General features: G+C 34.3%; 1 protein-coding gene across 4 annotated transcripts in view; it reads right to left on the reverse strand.

Annotated features, from left to right (window-relative positions):
* The window catches only part of MCTP1 (multiple C2 and transmembrane domain containing 1), a 123,880-nt gene that overhangs the window by 61,510 nt on the left and 43,586 nt on the right, over nt 1-18,784 (reverse strand). For all 4 annotated transcript variants that reach the window (XM_039342518.1, XM_039342517.1, XM_039342519.1 and 1 more), the window contains exons 6-10: nt 14,830-14,868; nt 9,675-9,845; nt 7,254-7,384; nt 5,475-5,661; nt 550-643 (exon numbers count right to left, since the gene is read on the reverse strand). In XM_039342518.1, the coding sequence (XP_039198452.1) occupies nt 550-643; nt 5,475-5,661; nt 7,254-7,384; nt 9,675-9,845; nt 14,830-14,868 (622 nt within the window). The remainder of the gene's footprint in view (nt 1-549; nt 644-5,474; nt 5,662-7,253; nt 7,385-9,674; nt 9,846-14,829; nt 14,869-18,784) is intronic.

The following is an 18,784-nucleotide window of genomic DNA, read 5'->3' on the forward strand; positions in this document are numbered from 1 at the left end:
GGTCATGAGAAGGACGAGGAAGGATCCTTTCCACAGCCAGGGGACCGGAATCAGTCTAGGATTTCATGAGCACCCAGTCACCAGGAAGGAAGGAATGCAGTGGGTGATCCAATCCCAGATGATAGAGGGCCTGGACAGCTTGGGAAATGGAGGAGACATTTTGAAAAAAAGAATGGATATAGTCCTGGAGGGCTTGGTCCCCAAAGGCAGGAAGGGATATGGACATGGAAACATGATAAAGATTTAACTCATTTCATGTAATTATGTTGTACATACAGTAATTCATTGAAGGCTTTCAGAATAAAATATTTTGGCAGCCATGTGATTGCTTTGTTTCATCTTTTCTGTCAAGCAAGAATTTGGGTTCTCAAAAGCCCAGATACAAATTTATTTGCAAAATGTTCTTAAAAGATTCATCATTAAGCAAGAATAGAAGAAAACCTAGAAAAATTCAGTTTTTTTATTTGCTATACTTTTGGTTTTGTAAAGTGTAATGTTATAAAATTAGTCAGTGGTACTGATTAACATAAAAATGGAATTAGTTCTTGCCTGTAACATCAGCTGCCATCAAACCTTCTGCTCTGATGACCTTCACCTGGAGAAATCCCACATCCTTTATATTTTGAAACATCTGCATTAGATTCTAGAAATATACACAAAATTTAGGAAGTTACACTGAAGTCATAAATAAAGCAAAATATGAGGAAATCGTTCCCTCTCAAATATTCTAAGTTGTCCTAATGGCTTTCATTATATATGTTTTAATACATCCTAACTGTGCACTTAGGCCTGACTCAACCCTTTATTCTGGAACTGGCTTACTTGGCAGAAGGCTCATGAACAAGGTTGGAGGCATTAGTTTTGATTGTAGACAAAAAGAAAGAATTCAAAAAGAAACATATAGATATGTTTCCACTGTAGTAGACAGATGTCAAAGTTTTTATATATGTATGGATTCTGGATTTAATTTCTAGGCTTTTTTCTCCAACTTTCCTCAGTCAGCAGGAATTTGACTGATCTCTTGATAGCCTTGGAAGGCACTTGAACTATGTTCATCTAGTTCCCCATTGGCATGGAAACCACTGGTTCCTGTCATACCACTTTTATTCCTTAACATTAGTTGACATTCAGTAGAGAAAATATTCGGTTCTATTCCAAATACATAATTTAATGTCTAATTTAAAAAGATGATATTTAATGTTTGTTGTTTATTTTAAATCATTAATTGGAATAGTGCCCCAGAATTATATTAAATGATGACACCTTGGTCATAAGGTATTTCTATTCTACAAACCAGAGATTTAGCAGGTCCTTGAGATATAATTTAGAAATTGGAGTGTTTTTATGAGTTATCTGTAACAAAACTAAAATTATGCATACATGAAAATACATAAATATATTTTTATACCACTTAGCTTTATTCCCTACAGCTTCCTCATATTGTTCATAAAATAGTAATTATTTTAATTTGTTTATAAGCTTTAATTGCGTAAAGACAGCATGTGTTCAAATTTCATATGTTATTATGGTATAAAGCTATATTTACTATATAGATTTATAATTACTACTATATAATCATTAATTTATACAGTATAATTAAAATAGTTTATAAAAGTGTTGTCTTTTTAAAAAATAGTATTTTTTTTTTTTTAAAATCAGGAAACAGCAAGTAAAGAATGAATTTCTAAACATTTTAACAGGTTAAATCCCATTAAAGTAGCAAATCTGGATTTTAACTAATGTCTGAATTAATGCTCTTTTCCATTATGGTGCAAAATTTAAATTCTTAATCGTATTCTGTTTAACAAAAATGTTTTCTGCTTGAAAAAAATTGAAATCTTAACCTTGTATTAGACAGACCCATTTATAAATAAGAATGAGACGAATAGCCCACAATATACATCTCACAGATGAAAGGCAATGTAGTTTATATAGCACATCAATATTCAGATAGCTCTAGTATTCTATAAGATCACTAATACTATATCTGTTAACTTTTAATTTCACAATATTTGCCTATTAGAAATTTGCTTAATCAGAGAGACAATCTCCCCCTCTCCCTCCCTTTATTTTCCTGATATGGTTTAAAACTGGTTCTTAAAGAAAGCAACAGAAAAATGCTGTTTGTCATTACTTATCATTTACACTATTATAGTTCTCAAAAAGGTCTGGGGATTTCTTTTTGTCAATCCTAGTATTTTAATACAGATATTTTCCAGTTCCTTGCTATGTTGAACAAGGGAGGTAAGCAGGCAGGCATGGTGAAATTGAAAGTCTTTTTTGTTGCTTTGAAAGTGCATTTGTCTTGCATTTCCTGTTAACACAGAACAAAAGCAAAAGTCAACTTTTTCACCTATATGCACATTCCGTTCATTTAAAAAGATCTAGCAATATTTCGCCCACTATTATTTGCCAGTGGGATAATTATAGTTTGAACTTTTAGATTTTGCTAGTCAGCTGATTTAAAGCAATTTACTGTGTTTCTGACAATCTTAGCCAATGACATACTGCAGATTATTGTAGGATTTTGTGAAAAGCAAATGACTTTAATACATTACTTTAAGCATGCAACTTAAAGTAATGATTTATGAGATGATTATCAGTCATCTTATTTATGAAGACTGTTGGAGGCCTCAAAACCCAGATGGTATTGGAGGCTTCAAATTTCCATAGCACAGAAATCTATGATTTGCTGTGAATCCTTTCAGCCCTCAATAGATGGGAAAAGATTGAAATGCTCTGGAGATGAGTCCTCTTTATTTTTTTAATGAAAGGCTGTATAATATATTTTCTGTATAGCTGCAGCAGCTGTCAGTGAGAGCATCTCAGTTCAGCTCTATTATGGGAGAACCAATATCCCATCCTATGGCATCAAGATACACTGAGGGGCCAGCACTGATTGACAGCTTGTCACCATGACGTCTTATTCCATCTCTGTTATGGAGAAAATTAATGTCACACCACCAGCCTTATGACTCGCTGTCATCTTATAACTGCTCACCTTTTATCAATGCTCTAAATAACATTTCAAGCCCATCGTCTCACGGTGGACAATCCGGTCAAGGGACATTAAATCGGATGACTGTGAAATGTCATAATAAAAATGGAATGCTAACAACTTCTTCACTAAACTAGCTTCTCTGGTTTTTAAACTGTGACAAGGGGGAGCAGGGGTTCAGCATACCCTTTCTGAAAAGGTCATAGAATCTCTCTTTTGGTCTGCTACCCATTACGGCCCTCCTCCCATCCCAAAAGGAATTAATCTTTTCATACAATTGTGATAAAATGGTTCAAACAGTAATGCCTCTTTAATTTGTAGGGCTCTGATGTTCTGCTACAAATGGTTAAATGACAGTAATAGAGTCATTTTCCAAGACTATTTGATCTGATGGCAGGGTCAGTGCATTTACTCTTTTCAGTCTCAAAAATAGTGCAAAATACATTTTTAAATAGAAAGACCTTCTTCTAAATATTTAAAAAATAAAAAATAAAACTTTATAAATAGTTTTAGAGTAAAAAAGATGATAAATTTGTCAGTTATCCAATAATATTTACTTCATATTTAGTGAAGGATAACAACACTAATATTGAAGATTTCCTGTAAAATATGCAGGGATAAAGATTTGCTACAAAAATATGTAGGACATGGCTATTTCTATATACTGTATACTACGAATCCAGAATTATTGCAGCTATGTATGGCTCATGTTGATGAACCAAGTTTTTTAGCTTGTAGGTAAACAATGTAATATCTGAAATAAACATACTGGTAATTTTAAAAAAATGATGTTTCTATTCTCTATTAAAATTTGCTTAAACTAATAAAAAAGTGGGGGAAAAGAGATGTAGGTCCAAGAGTTATGTTTTACTGGCTATTTGCTTATTATTATAAGATAATCACAATCAACATCCTTTGCTTCATATTTTTCTGATATACTAGAGACCAAAATGCATATTTCATTAAAATTAATATCTGAGAAATGCATTTATCTCCCAAGATAGTCTGACAGATCAGCTTGCCTTAGTTGATTAAAAATCTGAAATAATACTGGTAATCATTACCATTACCATTTTTAGATTGTTTAGTACATTTCTTAGTTCTTACTTGATTTTTAAAATATAATGGTTAGCCTGGCTAAGTCACCTCTATTAAATTGTGTTTATGATAATTTTATTGGTGTATGATGTGTACAAGTACTTGCAGACAGCTGATTCAGTTGAGATAGATAAAATAAATTTGCTGAAGCATACATCCTGCTAATCTGTTTGAAGAATATTGTACAGCAATAGTACTAGCACTTCATATTATCTGCACAGTCTGATAAGGTACATCTTTATTAAATTCACTTATTGAGAGGATGTCATCCACAGAATAGGAATATTTAAAAAAAACAAAAAAAAATTAAACAGCCCTCTGTTAATCAGAGTTTAGCTTAATGCACAGTGTCTAGAGATAACTTTTAAACACCTGACAAACCTATACAATAAAAGCTTTGTAATTTTAGGGGAGATAGCTTTTCTTCTTTCTTCTTTGTGTTTAGAAAATCAGTTTTAGTGAACCCAATATTAATAAAAGCTGGAGTAAGAGCTCCCCTTGCTGTTCCTTTACTAAAACTACACAACTGTTTCTATGATACAAGGACAGGATATTTTTCAAAATGTTCAATCCAGATTTTAAACATTCAGTATCCTTATTATATCTTTATGTTAGATTTCTAAACTACTAAAAACATCTGATTCTAATAGAACAAATCCCTGAAGGAAAGATTTTGTTTTAAATAACGACAAAGTTGATCTATACATAAAATTCAATTCCTCAGCTACTTAAGGACATTATTTGTTGGCAATGTTCAGTAAGGAAATGTCTTAATTATAACAAGAAGTTAACATTTCAGTGAAAAAATAAAATCAAGTTAAATTATATTTATTTATTTATTAAAAAGAACGTTTATCACCATAAACTAGAGAAAGCTACCCACAAGAGTTAATACAGATGAGTTACTATATATATAGTCCTAATAGAGTGAGCAACAGGCTGATGAGAAGAAGAGACAACTATGGTTGCCATACTAAACTGACATTCTAAGAAAAGTGACTTTAACAATTGTTAGTACCTATTATGTTGGGTTCTTAACCATAACGTTTCTCTTGGGGTGGGGTGGGGTGGGGTGGGGTGGTTATCTAGAAGAACTCTGACTTGTGGGCTCTTTTGGACATCAGAGTACTGTAAGTGGTGGAAGTTGTGGAAAAAGGATTTCATCCCCTTTTTTTACCATTTGGTAAAACTGTATTGTATAGTTTTATTGTTAGCTACTGGGAGCTGGACTATTATGGCAGCATATAAGTAAGTAAGTGAGTACGTAAGTAAGCAAGTAAAAAAGTAAGTAAGTAAGTAGGTAAGTTTTCCTTTTACATTTCACTGTTTATCACTGTAGTCTTATGCAAAAAAGAGTTAAAAAAAAGATGCTGCATACATATCTTTTTAGGATTTCTTTCCGTTCCTTTGGGTCTTCCAAGGCATTCATTGAAAGGTCAGAGATGCTGACCGCGGCTGAAGCAGTCAATGTAACCAGCAGTACCAGATGCCCTTCGCCTTCTTCCAGAGGCAGCTCTAGCTTGTGAGTGTGCTCTTTGCTTAGAGTTGACAGGTCAATCTGGCACCTAGAAACAAACATTTTGATTAACATGTCATTAAGTTTACAACAACGCTATGAAATACTGTGAACTCAGTTACATTAAATGAACCATATGATATTTATTTGTTTTCAGGATGAAATCTTCAAATTCATCTATTTTGTCATTCAGCAAAACAGATATTTTATAGTATCATATTCCTGCCTATGAAGTTGAAATGTTAGAAAACAGAGTACTAGAAATGAAATGTACTTTTAACTTCCTTATATAACTTTTAAAAATTCATTAGCAGGGAATCCAATATGTTGCTAATGCTGACCAAACTCCTTTTGTTGACTGAGCAGCAAAGAATGAAGTTCCCCTCTTCACTACAGCCTCTGCTCGCACGTTCTAAAAATTACTTTAGATAGTGTGTGTGTGGGGGGGAGAATCTTGATTTGGGAGGGAAACAGGGAGATTAAAAGTCTTATCGGTCAGATTTCAACATATGTAATATTGGCATTTAACCAGAGATGTAATTGAAATCTATCCAACCTTGGTTCAGAGTGAAACATATAATGTTTGGCTACACATTCCACACTTTTTTCTAGAATCACAATTTATAATGATATACCTCCATCTAGGAGATGGATTATTCCAGCCATAAGAAGAAGTGAAGAAAGAGATAGAATTTTAGAAGTATTTCCCAACTAGCACCTAATAAGTCAGAAAGGAAAAGGATAAGCAGATTTTGTGCTCCAGAAATCAGTATCATATGAACATTATAATCTGGATATGGAGGTGAGTGTAGAAATAGACCTATCTTTGCACATTATTTACAATTCCTGTGTGGCAAATTTCTTGCTGATAATGAACTGTTAATAGGCAAAGCCCTAACCTAAGCATGAAACACAGACAACAAAGTCAGGCAAAGCCCTTGAGGCATTAAGCTGATTCAAGCAATTCAAGTACTACTACCTCCAATTTAATTTTAAAAGTTGTTAGGAATAAAAAAAATCAAACAGATAGACTCCCTTCAAGAACTACATCTATCTGAGGAGCCCTGATGATGCAGTGGTTAGAATGCAGTATTGCAGGCAAACTGCCCACAGCCTGGAGTTTGATCCTGATGGGGCTCAAGGCTGACTCACCCTTCCATCCTTCCGAGGTCAGTAAAATGAAGACCCAGATTGTTGGGGAAAATATGCTGACATTGTAAACTGCCCAGAGTGTCCTATAAAGCACTATGGGGCAGTATGTAAGTCTAAGTGCTATTGTTATTCCTATCTACTTATTTAAAACCTATATCTTCAAAGATCATATTCCAACTTCCAATGTAATATATATGTCAGATAGATAGAAAGTACTGTATAGCCAATAACTGAGTTAATTATCAAATATTACCAACAGAACCCTAATCTTGCAACCTAATTCTTTTGAAATATAATTTTGAAAAGGGATGATTTTTAATTAATAAGATCTTCCATCAAATTTACAAAAACTATTTCCCTACAGAATTAGGCAATTTCTAAATGTTATTTCATCTTTTAAATACAAAACAAATTACTTCAAGCAATTCAAAATTATATGTTCTCTTCTTCAAAGCTCATTCTCATACTATAAGTTATTTGTAGACAAACCTGCCAATAAAATCATCCTTTTTGCCAGCATCTCTGTCCCATACTGTAATATCAATAATTCCACCTCGTTCCTCATAAAGATGTAAGTCAAATTGTTCCCTCCACCTGGGATTCAAAGTTTTTGACATTATCTAAAGAAAAAAATTTAAAAAAATACTTCTGAGTTATGATGCCTTTTATCTCCAAGAAAAATATTATTTTGATTATTTTAACAGGTATCTATTTACCTACTTAGTTTTGGATTTAAATATTATTTCTCTTCTGGATAGCAGGAAATACAATATTTGTCCACATTTATTAAAATGGTCACTGAAAAACATGTTAACATTTTCTCAAAACACACAAAAAAGTATGAAAATTATAACAAGGCATTATTATTTATTGTTTTAGCACATTCGCCTTTTACATCACAAAAGAACTAATATACTGAGTTTCTAGTTTGTTTCTCCTTCAAACTCTTAAAATAGATTAACTTTTTCTTGCTTAGAGACAGAAAGATGAAACAGATGTTACACCTTTTTCAATCTGACATTCATAAAAAATTAATTTCTTTTCTCAGTATTTTTTTCCTTTAAAAAACCTATAATAAAAAGAGCTGAATTATTAAAAAGAAACGTTACATAAAAAATAAAATAGGACATTCCTCATTCAATTCTCAAAAACTACATAAAATGTATCATTTAATTTATTGCTTAAGAGTTTTATTTCTGACCAAAATAGTATATGAGACAGGAACACAGTTCAAACTGTCACATGACCTCATTTTGAAACATTGGCAACCTGTTTGCATTTATGACCAGTTGCAAGTGCTCTGTAATCATGTGGTCACAATTTGCAATTTCTCTGCTGCCTTCCCCAGAAAGTTAATGGGGAAAACTGCAGAGTAGGTTGAAAGTAGAGGGGATGTTGGAGTTTGAAGTTTATTTACCCAGCATACCAAAGAATTTCCTCTCCCCTCTATGCAGGGAAGTAAAAATCCTCCTGCATGCTAGAGGAACAGTCCTCAAATCTTGGGGAAATGCTAGTGAGTTTTCCAGAACCCTGACATTTATAGTACTTTCACCAGATTTGAGATCTGCTTCACCAGGGCATTAAGGGATTTCCAAATTTAGCAAAAAAGCTTGCAAATACCATCATTCTCACAACTGTTCTCCTTGGTGGGTGGGGAGAGGGCCCAGGACTCCCCAGTAGAGTGGGAAGGCCAGGTCCTCTCTGTGCCTCACCATGCCTGGGAGGCCCAGACCCTCTTCCTGGTGCTTTGCTTAATGACCTATGTGGCTGCTTAATGACTGCAACTGGAAGATCTAGGATTGCTACTGTTGAGTGAAGCAGTCACATGGTGTCTTCCTTAATGATCACTTTGCTCAAAACTGAGATTCTGGACCCCATTGTGGTTGTAAATAGAGAACTATCTATATTCTTTTTCAAATTAAAAGCCAGTAAGAACATGGACTCATACAAATCATGGGATTAATCTTTGAGGTCTTCAGGCCCCATCCCCTTCCCTACCTTCACATTTACAGAGAGCAAATCCACATGCTTTTGTCTGTGATGGCCTTTCAAATATTAGAAGACTACCATTAGGTCTTCTTTTAGCTTTATGTTCTAAAATCCGAAAATATCTAGTTCTTTTAATCCGGGGGTGTCAAACTCACATCACGTGACGTATCACGACTTTTTTTCCATTGCCAGCAGTTTTGGCATGACACATCCAGCCCACGGGCCGGCAGTTTGACACCCCTATTTTAATCATTCTTCACAAGGTTTACTATCCAACCTTATATAATCGTTGGTATTCTCCTCTGTACTTTTTCCATTTCTTCAACATCTTTCCTGTACTTCTTGTTGCAGAACCCAACATTTATCTGTATTTTGTGGAATATAGCCCAATGCTCAAGTATCTGATTAAGCTGAGGTCTAAAATCATATAATTGTATTTGGAGATTTGATTTAGTAAGTCACTAGCTTTAAATCTAAAGTTCCAACATTGCATAGTATTAAGATTAATCAACACTTCACTATTGCAGTAGTATAATAATATAATAATCAAGACCTGCAAATAGAAATACAACGATTGGCAAAAAGGTAGTACCAATAGCAATAGATGCCTTGAGTGCAATTCCAGAACAACTGGATCACCACTTGAACATATTTGACATTGACAAAATCACCATCAGTCAATTGCAAAAGGTGGCCTTACTCAGAACAGCTTACATCCTGTGACAATATCTGTAATACCATCAAACATCCATATCTGTCTATCCTAGGTCCTTAGGAAGGACTCAATAGGTGGATAAAAATGCCAAATCCAGTCTGCAATGAACCATAATAGTCAGAGCAATTTCAACAAAAAAGTGCTGAAGTTACATTTAAAAAATTCTACCAGTCTCGAATAAATAGTTTAAGAAAGTCAAAAGTTACCTTACTCTTGTACTTCTGGTGTCCCAGCCGAAATTTCACATATGGATCACTCAGCCCATTTGAGTCCATGGCTTTGAGTCCATGACCTTCAATTAAAGTGATACTGACTATTCCTCTCCATAGCTGAGCTTTTCTGTACAGGTCTGACAGACGTATACTTTGGGTCTGAAACTTCAGGTGCAGAGAGAACTCTCATTTACTAAATCAGAAGCAAACAATAACTTTGTAATTTGTTTTTAGAACAGAATGGTTGTTTTAAGAAAATATTTAGGAAAGGTAGAAAAATTTCTTAATGTTTAGAAAACTTCTTTGATGAATCTTCTTTGATAAAATCTTGATGAAAACAACATTTTAGAATAGCAAGAAACAACTGCATCTCATTCTTTACTATTACTCCGCTTTTGAAAAAAAATGGAAAAAATGGAATTGTGATTATATAAACAGGAAGTCTTTGGTTAGTGGGCAATTTGTTCTATGGCAAACAAAGAATTATTTGAAAGTTCTTAGATGATGTTTGTAACTAGCAGCTATAATGTACCTGACTTGCAATAAAAATGCAACCCTAATCCAGTGATGGCGAACCTTTTAGAGACCGAGTGCTCAAAAACTGGTCCTGCCCCCGCTCCACCCCCTGCCCTGCACCCACCCCACCTGCCTGCAGGGCCACTCACCACCTCCAGGGCCCGCCGCAGATCGCCCAGGCAGCCCAGCAGGACCATTGCGGCCATGCCCTCTGCCTGCGTTCCGCAGCATCAACTGTGTGTGATGGGGTGTGAGGGCAGAGTCTTGTCTATGCTGCGTGGCTGCCATGTCCTTGGCTGCACTGCTCCACGTGGGCCACGCTTAGAGGTGACTCTCCTCCAGGGGGGCTGCTGGTAAGGAGGGGATCACAGGAAGAGGCAAGGCTGGGCAATGGCACATGTGCCATAGAGAGGGCTCTGAGTGCCACCTCTGGCATGCATGCCATAGGTTCGCCACCACTGCCCTAATCTTTTATAAATCATTTTAGTAGCCTCTCAACTTTTCAAATACACTATATTCAGAAAATCTACTACTTTTGTTATCTTTCTAATAATGAATAATCGATAATATTGCATTGCTTGAAATTACCCCTAAGTCTTATTGTCACTATAATTTATATCCAACAGTTACTCAAAGCATGTCAAGGTAGTTAAGAAAAACTACAAAGCACTTTTGAAATTAAAAAACAAAAATAAAGAAAACACCAAGAGTTTCTTTTTTAAAACAATTGCAAGCAAAGAATGAGCTGAATTTAAAAGCTACCTTGATACTACGTAGTTTGAAAGAAAATATGACAATAAATAAAATAGATGTTATATAAAATAGTGGTTTGTACATATCTGGGGGAATCTTCTGGGCATGCATTGAAAATTAAAATAAAACTTTTTAAACAATTTTTTCATTTAACTGGCTGAAATTACAAATTAGCATCACCATCTAGCCTAAGGAGCATGCAACTATCTACAACAAGATTCCAGGACAAAGAATTAAGAATATCCACAATATCTGTCTTAAAACAATGCCTTAAATCTTGATTGTGTGAATGGAACATGTTTGACATTCATGAACAGGATTACCCAAATCCTTACTGTCTCTACCGCCTCTTGAACATTTATTCATATGCAAGATAATATAAGGAAAAGTAAAAAGCATAAACAACCCATTAGGTGAATAGAGGCCCATTTTAGGATCAACTCTTTCTATTTTTCTTCTCGTACACTTGAAAAATCATGTTTGTTAATAATTGTATTCTTGTTACAATCTCTAATTTGAATTAATTATTTCTTAATCCCAGTGCACTGATACAAATAAATCTTAAGATTTATTTTCTCATCTTTTATCTAAATAAGCATCAGTTCAAAATATTTTTTGACAAGGTGTGGGTGCATCCATCTTGGTGCTCCTTGATCTCTCAAACAATTTTTGATACTATCTGACCTGGCTGTTGGGCTTAGGAGTCACTGTATGGCAGTGATTAACCTCCTTTCTCAAGAGTCAGTTTCAGTCAGTGTTACTGTGTAGAGAGATCATGTCTATGGCTTTTCACTGGTGGGGTTTGCGGGTTTGATGCTCTCATCTCTCCTATTTCACATCTATGAAACTGCTGGGTGAAATCACCCATTAGTTAAGGCTTAGGTATCATCAGTATGCTGATGAAATCCAGCTTTATATATCAAACCAAACTGCACAGGTGAAGTTGTTGATGAGAAGTACTCAGTGCTCTCTGAGCTTGATTGTTTTCTTGCAGATGTTTCATTACCCAAACTAGGTAACATCACCATCATAAGCACTGATTATGTTACATACTTTGGGTAATGAAACATCTGCAAGAGAATAACCAAGCTCAGAAAGCACCAAGGACCTCTCATTTCAATCCTAAGCTACAATTTTTCTCCTTTATTGAAGTTGTTGATGTACTGACCCAGTGTCTGGAGGTTGTTCAGGTTTGAATGGTGTGGAACATACTTTGCTCAGTCCTGACAAGAGTGACTAGCTATAGTTGTTTGGTCCTCCAAGACCGGGCATGTTACTACTCTTGATTTTGGATGGGGCAGTACTCTCCCATTTGAACCCATTGTGCAACTTGGAGTTCTTGACTTGCAGCTATTGTTCAAAGAACAGATAGTACCTAAGCCAAGAAGTGTAACTCCACATCCTTCTGGAACAGATCCTTCTGGAGATATGGACTCTGCCTTCTCTTCTGGGAAAGCTGGATTTGTTTCCAGGCCTAGATTAATGTACTTTTGGGTCTGCTGTGGTCACTTCCTGTTGCTGACTGTATACTCTGGGCTGTCTGTGTTGTTTTATGTTTTTATTATTATTTGTTATTTATAATTATTTTTAATTTTTTATTATTATTATTTTCTGATTTTGTACACGATCCAGAGTCTTTTGGACTGGGCAACCGTAAACAATTTAAATAAAAATAATCAGGTAGATGCTAAAATTCTAAGTAATCTAATATTGAATATTGAATTGAATATTGGACAAAAGAGGAGCTGACAGTAAATCCAGTACATAAGAAAAATGGAATCTACAGAGATTTGAAACCAAAGAAAACAAATTGTAAAAAGAAAGACTTTTGTGAAAAGGTGACTTTTCAGCAAAACAAAACATGGTTCAAAATAAATCTTCTGAGATGTTGGAAATGATATTTGTGAAGTTCAAATGCATAAATATTTAGCTGCCATAAATTATTTTTGCAGGTTATCTCAAGATTGTAATCTACCAAGTCTTATTACTTGCTCAAAAAATACAAGTACATGATGATATCCTGATGAATTCCTAAACTGATAATGCGGCATAACTGTCAAGGAAACATTTTATACTCTTTGCAAGGAAGTATAACTTTAGCAATATTATAAAGAGCACATAGTATTCACAAATCAATGCAAAAGCAGAAAGAGCTGTTGAAACTGCAAACTGAATTCAAGAACAAGAAAATTCCTTCTTAAATGTATTAAATCACACAGCTACTCCCATTCATGACCCAAGTATGACCCAGCACAATTATTCATGGATAATTAGCTATGAATATTTTTTCTAATGCTGAAAACAAACATGTATTTTATTGTTCTTATTTCAAGAAAGATTATGCATCAGACTTAAAAGCAGAAAAACCTCTATAAATTCAATAATGACAACAATTACTGGGTGGTCACTGCCAGAATTGGATCTCAAATAAAAATTAAATAATCAGAAGAAATGGTAAGAAACAGCAACTATCTAGGAACAATTGTCAGATACCTCAGTCATACCTTCTCAATACAGCTATATCTAGAGAGGCAAAAGCTATCTTATTCATAGGAACATACACAAACAGAACCAAATGGCATAAGATTGCTAACAGACAAGAACTCCAACATAAACTTGTACCAAATGATAACAAACAACAATCAGTGTTAGATTTTTGTTCCTTATTTTTAGCATGGAATTTATGAATTCTAGAAGCAAAATGTTCTAGAATGTAACCTTATGTATCTATACAGGCTGAAAATAGAAATTGAAATTGTTTCTAAAGTGATTAACAATTTATTTATCATGTTAGTGTCAGAATGATGAAAAATTAGGGGATTTTGTTGTGTATTTACTTCAGTTTATGATTTAAAGGAGGAAAATATAGTGAAGCACTATAACAATGAGGAGGCAATAATATCTTATGAAGCATAGTGAACTTAAAAAGAAGCTAAAGCACTATTGAGGGAGGCATTTTACTGTAAAAAACAACCTTAGGATAAATATTTTATATGTTTTTTTAAAAAACTATTGAAGTATATGAGGTAGATAATGAATACAGTGACAAATGGATATAAAACATCTTAGAGCATGTAACAAGCAGTGAGAACAAAGCTCTATTCTATACTTCTTATCTACTTTTAAATTATATGTAACAAAAGTTGCATGCATATCAGCATTTTAAAAAAGAATAGAAATATTCTATTTCTCAAAATAGAAACATTCATATTACCTATTAAAGTAATGTCTTTTGTCATTCCCAAAACTGCAGTGACCAAAGTATGTATATATTTGTATATTCATATACTTGCTTAAGAAAGTCTTTATTTTATAGTTATACTTCACATTTTTTAGATTTGTCTGCCACATTCAGTCATAATGATTATTATATATGTAATATATAAATAGAAATTACATACATATGTATAATATATGAATAGATAATGATATATACTCTGTCTTGACTACATTTAGGTGCATTCAAATGTTCTGAATGCATTTCTACTTTTATTATTTTTTCTAAATATCTCAAGGTGGCAAACATACCTAATATTCCTTCCTTGTCCTATTTTCCTCACAACACCCTGTGAGGTGAGTTGAGCCAAGAAAGTGTGACTGGCCCAAAGTCCTGCTTAAGGCAGGACTAAAACAGTCATCAGGTTTCTAGTCTGGTTTCTAGCCTTAACTACTGGACCAACCTAGCTCTATATATCAGCTTTTACTAAAGTATATATAAAAGATTTTTAGTAATTAAAGGATCATTCCATTGTCATGATTATACAACAGAGAATAATAAAATAATAAAATTTACAGAGAATAAGCTACATGTCCCAGCCTGAAGTTCAACGTGATAAATTATAAAATATCAGTTATTTCAAGGCTACATGCCAAGAATTACCTTACTTGTTCTTTTCCAACTCTTCCTCATTAGCACTGTCTGCAAATAAAATAGAGTGTTTTAATCACCTTTTACTTGTTCATATAGAGAGGCCAACTATCTTCTAAATAAGTAATGCACATGACAAAACATCAGACAAGTTAAAGAAAGAAATCAAACAGCCACAAACGTTCACATTGAAACACAATTACGATTTAAGCTCCAATTATTTAATGAAGAAATTTTATATGATAACCTAAAGATGTATTGAAGATCTCAAAAAGAGCAAGAAATGAAAATTATCTGGAAGTAGGAACATCCTAGTTCATGCTACTCTTTCACAGAGCACAAGATATATAGAAATTCAAGACCTCACTCAGCAATATGAGAGAGGAATCTCCAATATAACAAGTACTTATGATAGGCATCCACAGACAAGGAAAGGTCAGCTTTGAACAGATGAGCTGTGGTGGCGCAGTGGTTAGAATACAGTATTGCAGGCTAACTCTACTCACATTGTTAGGAGTTCATTTCCTTCTATCCTGACCAGCTCAAGGTTGATGCACGTGTTTAAAATACTTCCCCTTCCCTTTCCCTCCAGTCCGCCAACCGAGAAAGGTTGGTGACCTCTGGCTTAAAGAGTACTGTGAAGCAGTATATCTCTAAGTGCTATTGCTATTTGCTTATTAAATAATTGGTGTGTTTATTTGCATTAGATTATTTAAAAAACAATTTAAAAAATTCAGGCACTATTTTATTATGCTTAGTTTTTTTTAAAAAGGAATTTTTTTAAGAAAATGCCTTAGCACTAATTTAATAGTCAGGTCTGAAAGACATCATGGACACAGCTGTCTTTTGGCATGCCTATTACAATAAGAAAATTTCAGTGGAGCCATAAAAGCAGGAGAGACTTGGTACCATCTTTTTTTGTGAATATAACAAACCACCCTGGCATTGCTTTTCAAAGGCCCAAACTACCGAAAGTTCCACTTTGATGATATGTTGCTATGTGCCTAATATCAACTAGGTTCCCCGAGTAGCATCCCAAAACTTAGAGCAGTTGGAAGATTGAGTGTTGAATAGCATCTGAAGATAGAAGAATGATTTCCTGATAGTGGAGAATGATCTTAGCCAAAGCTATGCACACAGTGGAGCTCACATGTGAAAGCTACACTGAAAAATATCCGAAAATCAAAGAGATATACAAAAGTGATACTACAGGAGTCTCTTGATTTAGGGAGTTTTTCTTACAAATAATAACTGTAGTTAAGATTATAGTCATGACGTCTGGATGAAGAACAAGTATAAATCAGAGCTGATATCTGAATCTGCATTTTTTTACTAATACAGTACAAAGGGCTACTCCAGTGAGCTGATAAGTATTAATCAAGACCACTAAAGGCTTCATGTGTAGGACAATGTTCAGCCATGGTAGAAAGCAACAGTTAACAAGAGGTCACGGAACCAAGAGAAACTAGGGACTGTTATTTCCCAAAAGCAGGATCAACATAATGGATTTTTTTTCTTTTATTATCAAAATCCTGAGATGGAGGAAGAGAAGAGCTTTGTTTCTGGTGTAGAGAACAAGATCTTGGTAGACTTCAATTACAAATTTCTTCTTTTAAAATTAGACCCAAATCTGAATTGTAGGCAGGATTGAAGATGGAGGAAAATGGCAGGGTAAAAGTTCCACAAGTACAGGGCCCAGTATTTGGAGTAGACGTCTTTTTGTTTTCTTATTTAGTCTTGGTCATAGTTTTTGAAGGGATGTTTATGTTAGCAAATTTAGCAAACAATGATTTACAAAGTTTTTTTCCTTGTGCCAACAACAAAATTGCAGAATCCAGGGAATTCCCAAAGGATGCACCAGAAGCCCCCAGCCACTTTTCAAACATTGTAGAAATGTTGGAAGAAAAGAGCATCCTGGTTTTGCAACAAGTATTAGTATATGTGAACAATTAGAACAAGAAGCTATTCTTCAAAATCCTAAATCCAGCCCAAACTTGTAACATTTTGATCAGACAGATTTATAGTATATAAGGATAAGCAGCAAGAGAATATAACCCAAACACAAAGACATCAGAATTTAAGGCAGCAATAAAAAAAGAAATCTTCACAGAAAGAACTGACAAATGATTATCACAACTACATTGTTGTTCTAGCAGCACTTAAATGAACCAAACTTTTATTTAACCTTGATAGTCCTTGTCTGATCTAGTTTTCTCACAGATTAATCTTGCTATCATATTTCAGAATTCCTCTTCAATTATGTCTTCAGTTGTTACCTTGTCTGTTACCTGGATCTTTGAGGGTTGAGTAAAGGAGGCTTTAAGTCAAAGACATAGAAGCGGGATATAGTTGGTTGCTCTCTGTATTTCTTTGTTAGGCATTTGCAATACCAGATCTACCTCTGGCAAAGCTTCTTCCTGATCTAAGGAGGGTTGATGAAACACCTCATGACAAGACACTATTATAACTTCAGCATCCCCCATCACTGTTTAGCTCCAAGGGAAAATTCATAGGCAAAAAGAGAAATTATATTGGTGCTTACAAAAGTTTATTTAAGTCCTCTCTCAATGCTAGTAAAGCAATAGCTGTGCCCATCCAAGTATATGAAATTTAGTACAGCAGAATGGAGCCTTCAGAGAAATAGAAACAAAGTTTTTTTTAAAAAAAAGGATATACAGGTAATCCTCACTCAACAATGGTAATTGGGATTGGGAACTCTACTGCGAAGCAATGTGATCATAAAGTGTCATATGACTGTACTGATTTATGATAGCACTTCCAGAAGTTGCAGTTGTGCTCATTAGGCAAATCTCACATGGTCATAACATCTCAGGATCATGTAATCATCATTTACAATCTTCTGATAGTTTCCTTTTGACTTTGCTTGTTTGAAGTTGTGGTTAAGGTTACAAATGCAATCGTGTGCTGCAAGATGTTGCAAAGTCATAATTAGGAGCCGGTTGCCAGGCACCTGAATCATGAACATGTGATGCTACCATGGCTACTACTAGAAGTACTAGTTGTAAATACTCTTTGTTCAGAATGGTCATAATTCTGAATGGATGAATGTTAAGCAAGAATTATCTGTACAATGGTTTGTAGCCTTTGACCAAAAATTGCTCATGCATGAAAAATACCAGTTTTAACGAATTGGGAGAAGTTTTGGAAATAAGTTGAATAAATTGAAAACCTACATTATCATAGTAATGCAAATCATATCACTTACTTAATTTACATGACATTACACAAATGAAATGGATTACATCACTTGATGATATTGTGAGGAAAATAACAGCAGGCAGCATGATGCTGGTATTACACTAAAACATCATTTGACTAATGCTACTATGCAAATTATGTAAACAGATGCAAATCATATCATTTGTGTAATTGTGATCACAACTTCATTACAGAAGTAGTGTAAATTACAAAAGACATGAAAAGGTACATGAAGTTAAGGGACTATTGGCGGGAATGTAACCAAGAGGAGAGAGATTTCACTTTTTTTTTCTGATAGACACCAATCCTTTTCAAGAATTGACCTTTTTTTGATTACAACGGACTTGTACAATAGAGTAAAGAATGTAAAGATTTTTCCTAGATCATTGACGGATCATAGCCCAGTTTGGCTGGAGTTGACTCAAGAAAAAGAAGAGAGAAGATCCTGGAGAGTGAATGAAAATTTGTTTAGACAAGAGAAGAATGTTCAAAAGTTAAAGGAGTGTTTAAAGGATTATTTTGTTTTGAATATGTATAAGGGGACTTCAATCTCAATGGTATGGGATGCAGGTAAAGCATTTATGTGTGGTGTTTTGATAAAAATGAATAATTGTTATAAGCGAAAGCAGACTCAGAAACGTAAAGAAATGGAAGATGAAATTAAATCAAAAGAGAAGTCCTTGATTTTAAATCCTTCTGATGAAAGTATTAAAGAATCTTTAAAGTTATTAAGGTCACAATTTAATAT

The sequence above is a fragment of the Crotalus tigris genome, unplaced genomic scaffold (assembly GCF_016545835.1).
Source record: "Crotalus tigris isolate CLP2741 ecotype Arizona unplaced genomic scaffold, ASM1654583v1 scf7180000017794.702064, whole genome shotgun sequence".
NCBI lineage: Eukaryota > Metazoa > Chordata > Lepidosauria > Squamata > Viperidae > Crotalus > Crotalus tigris.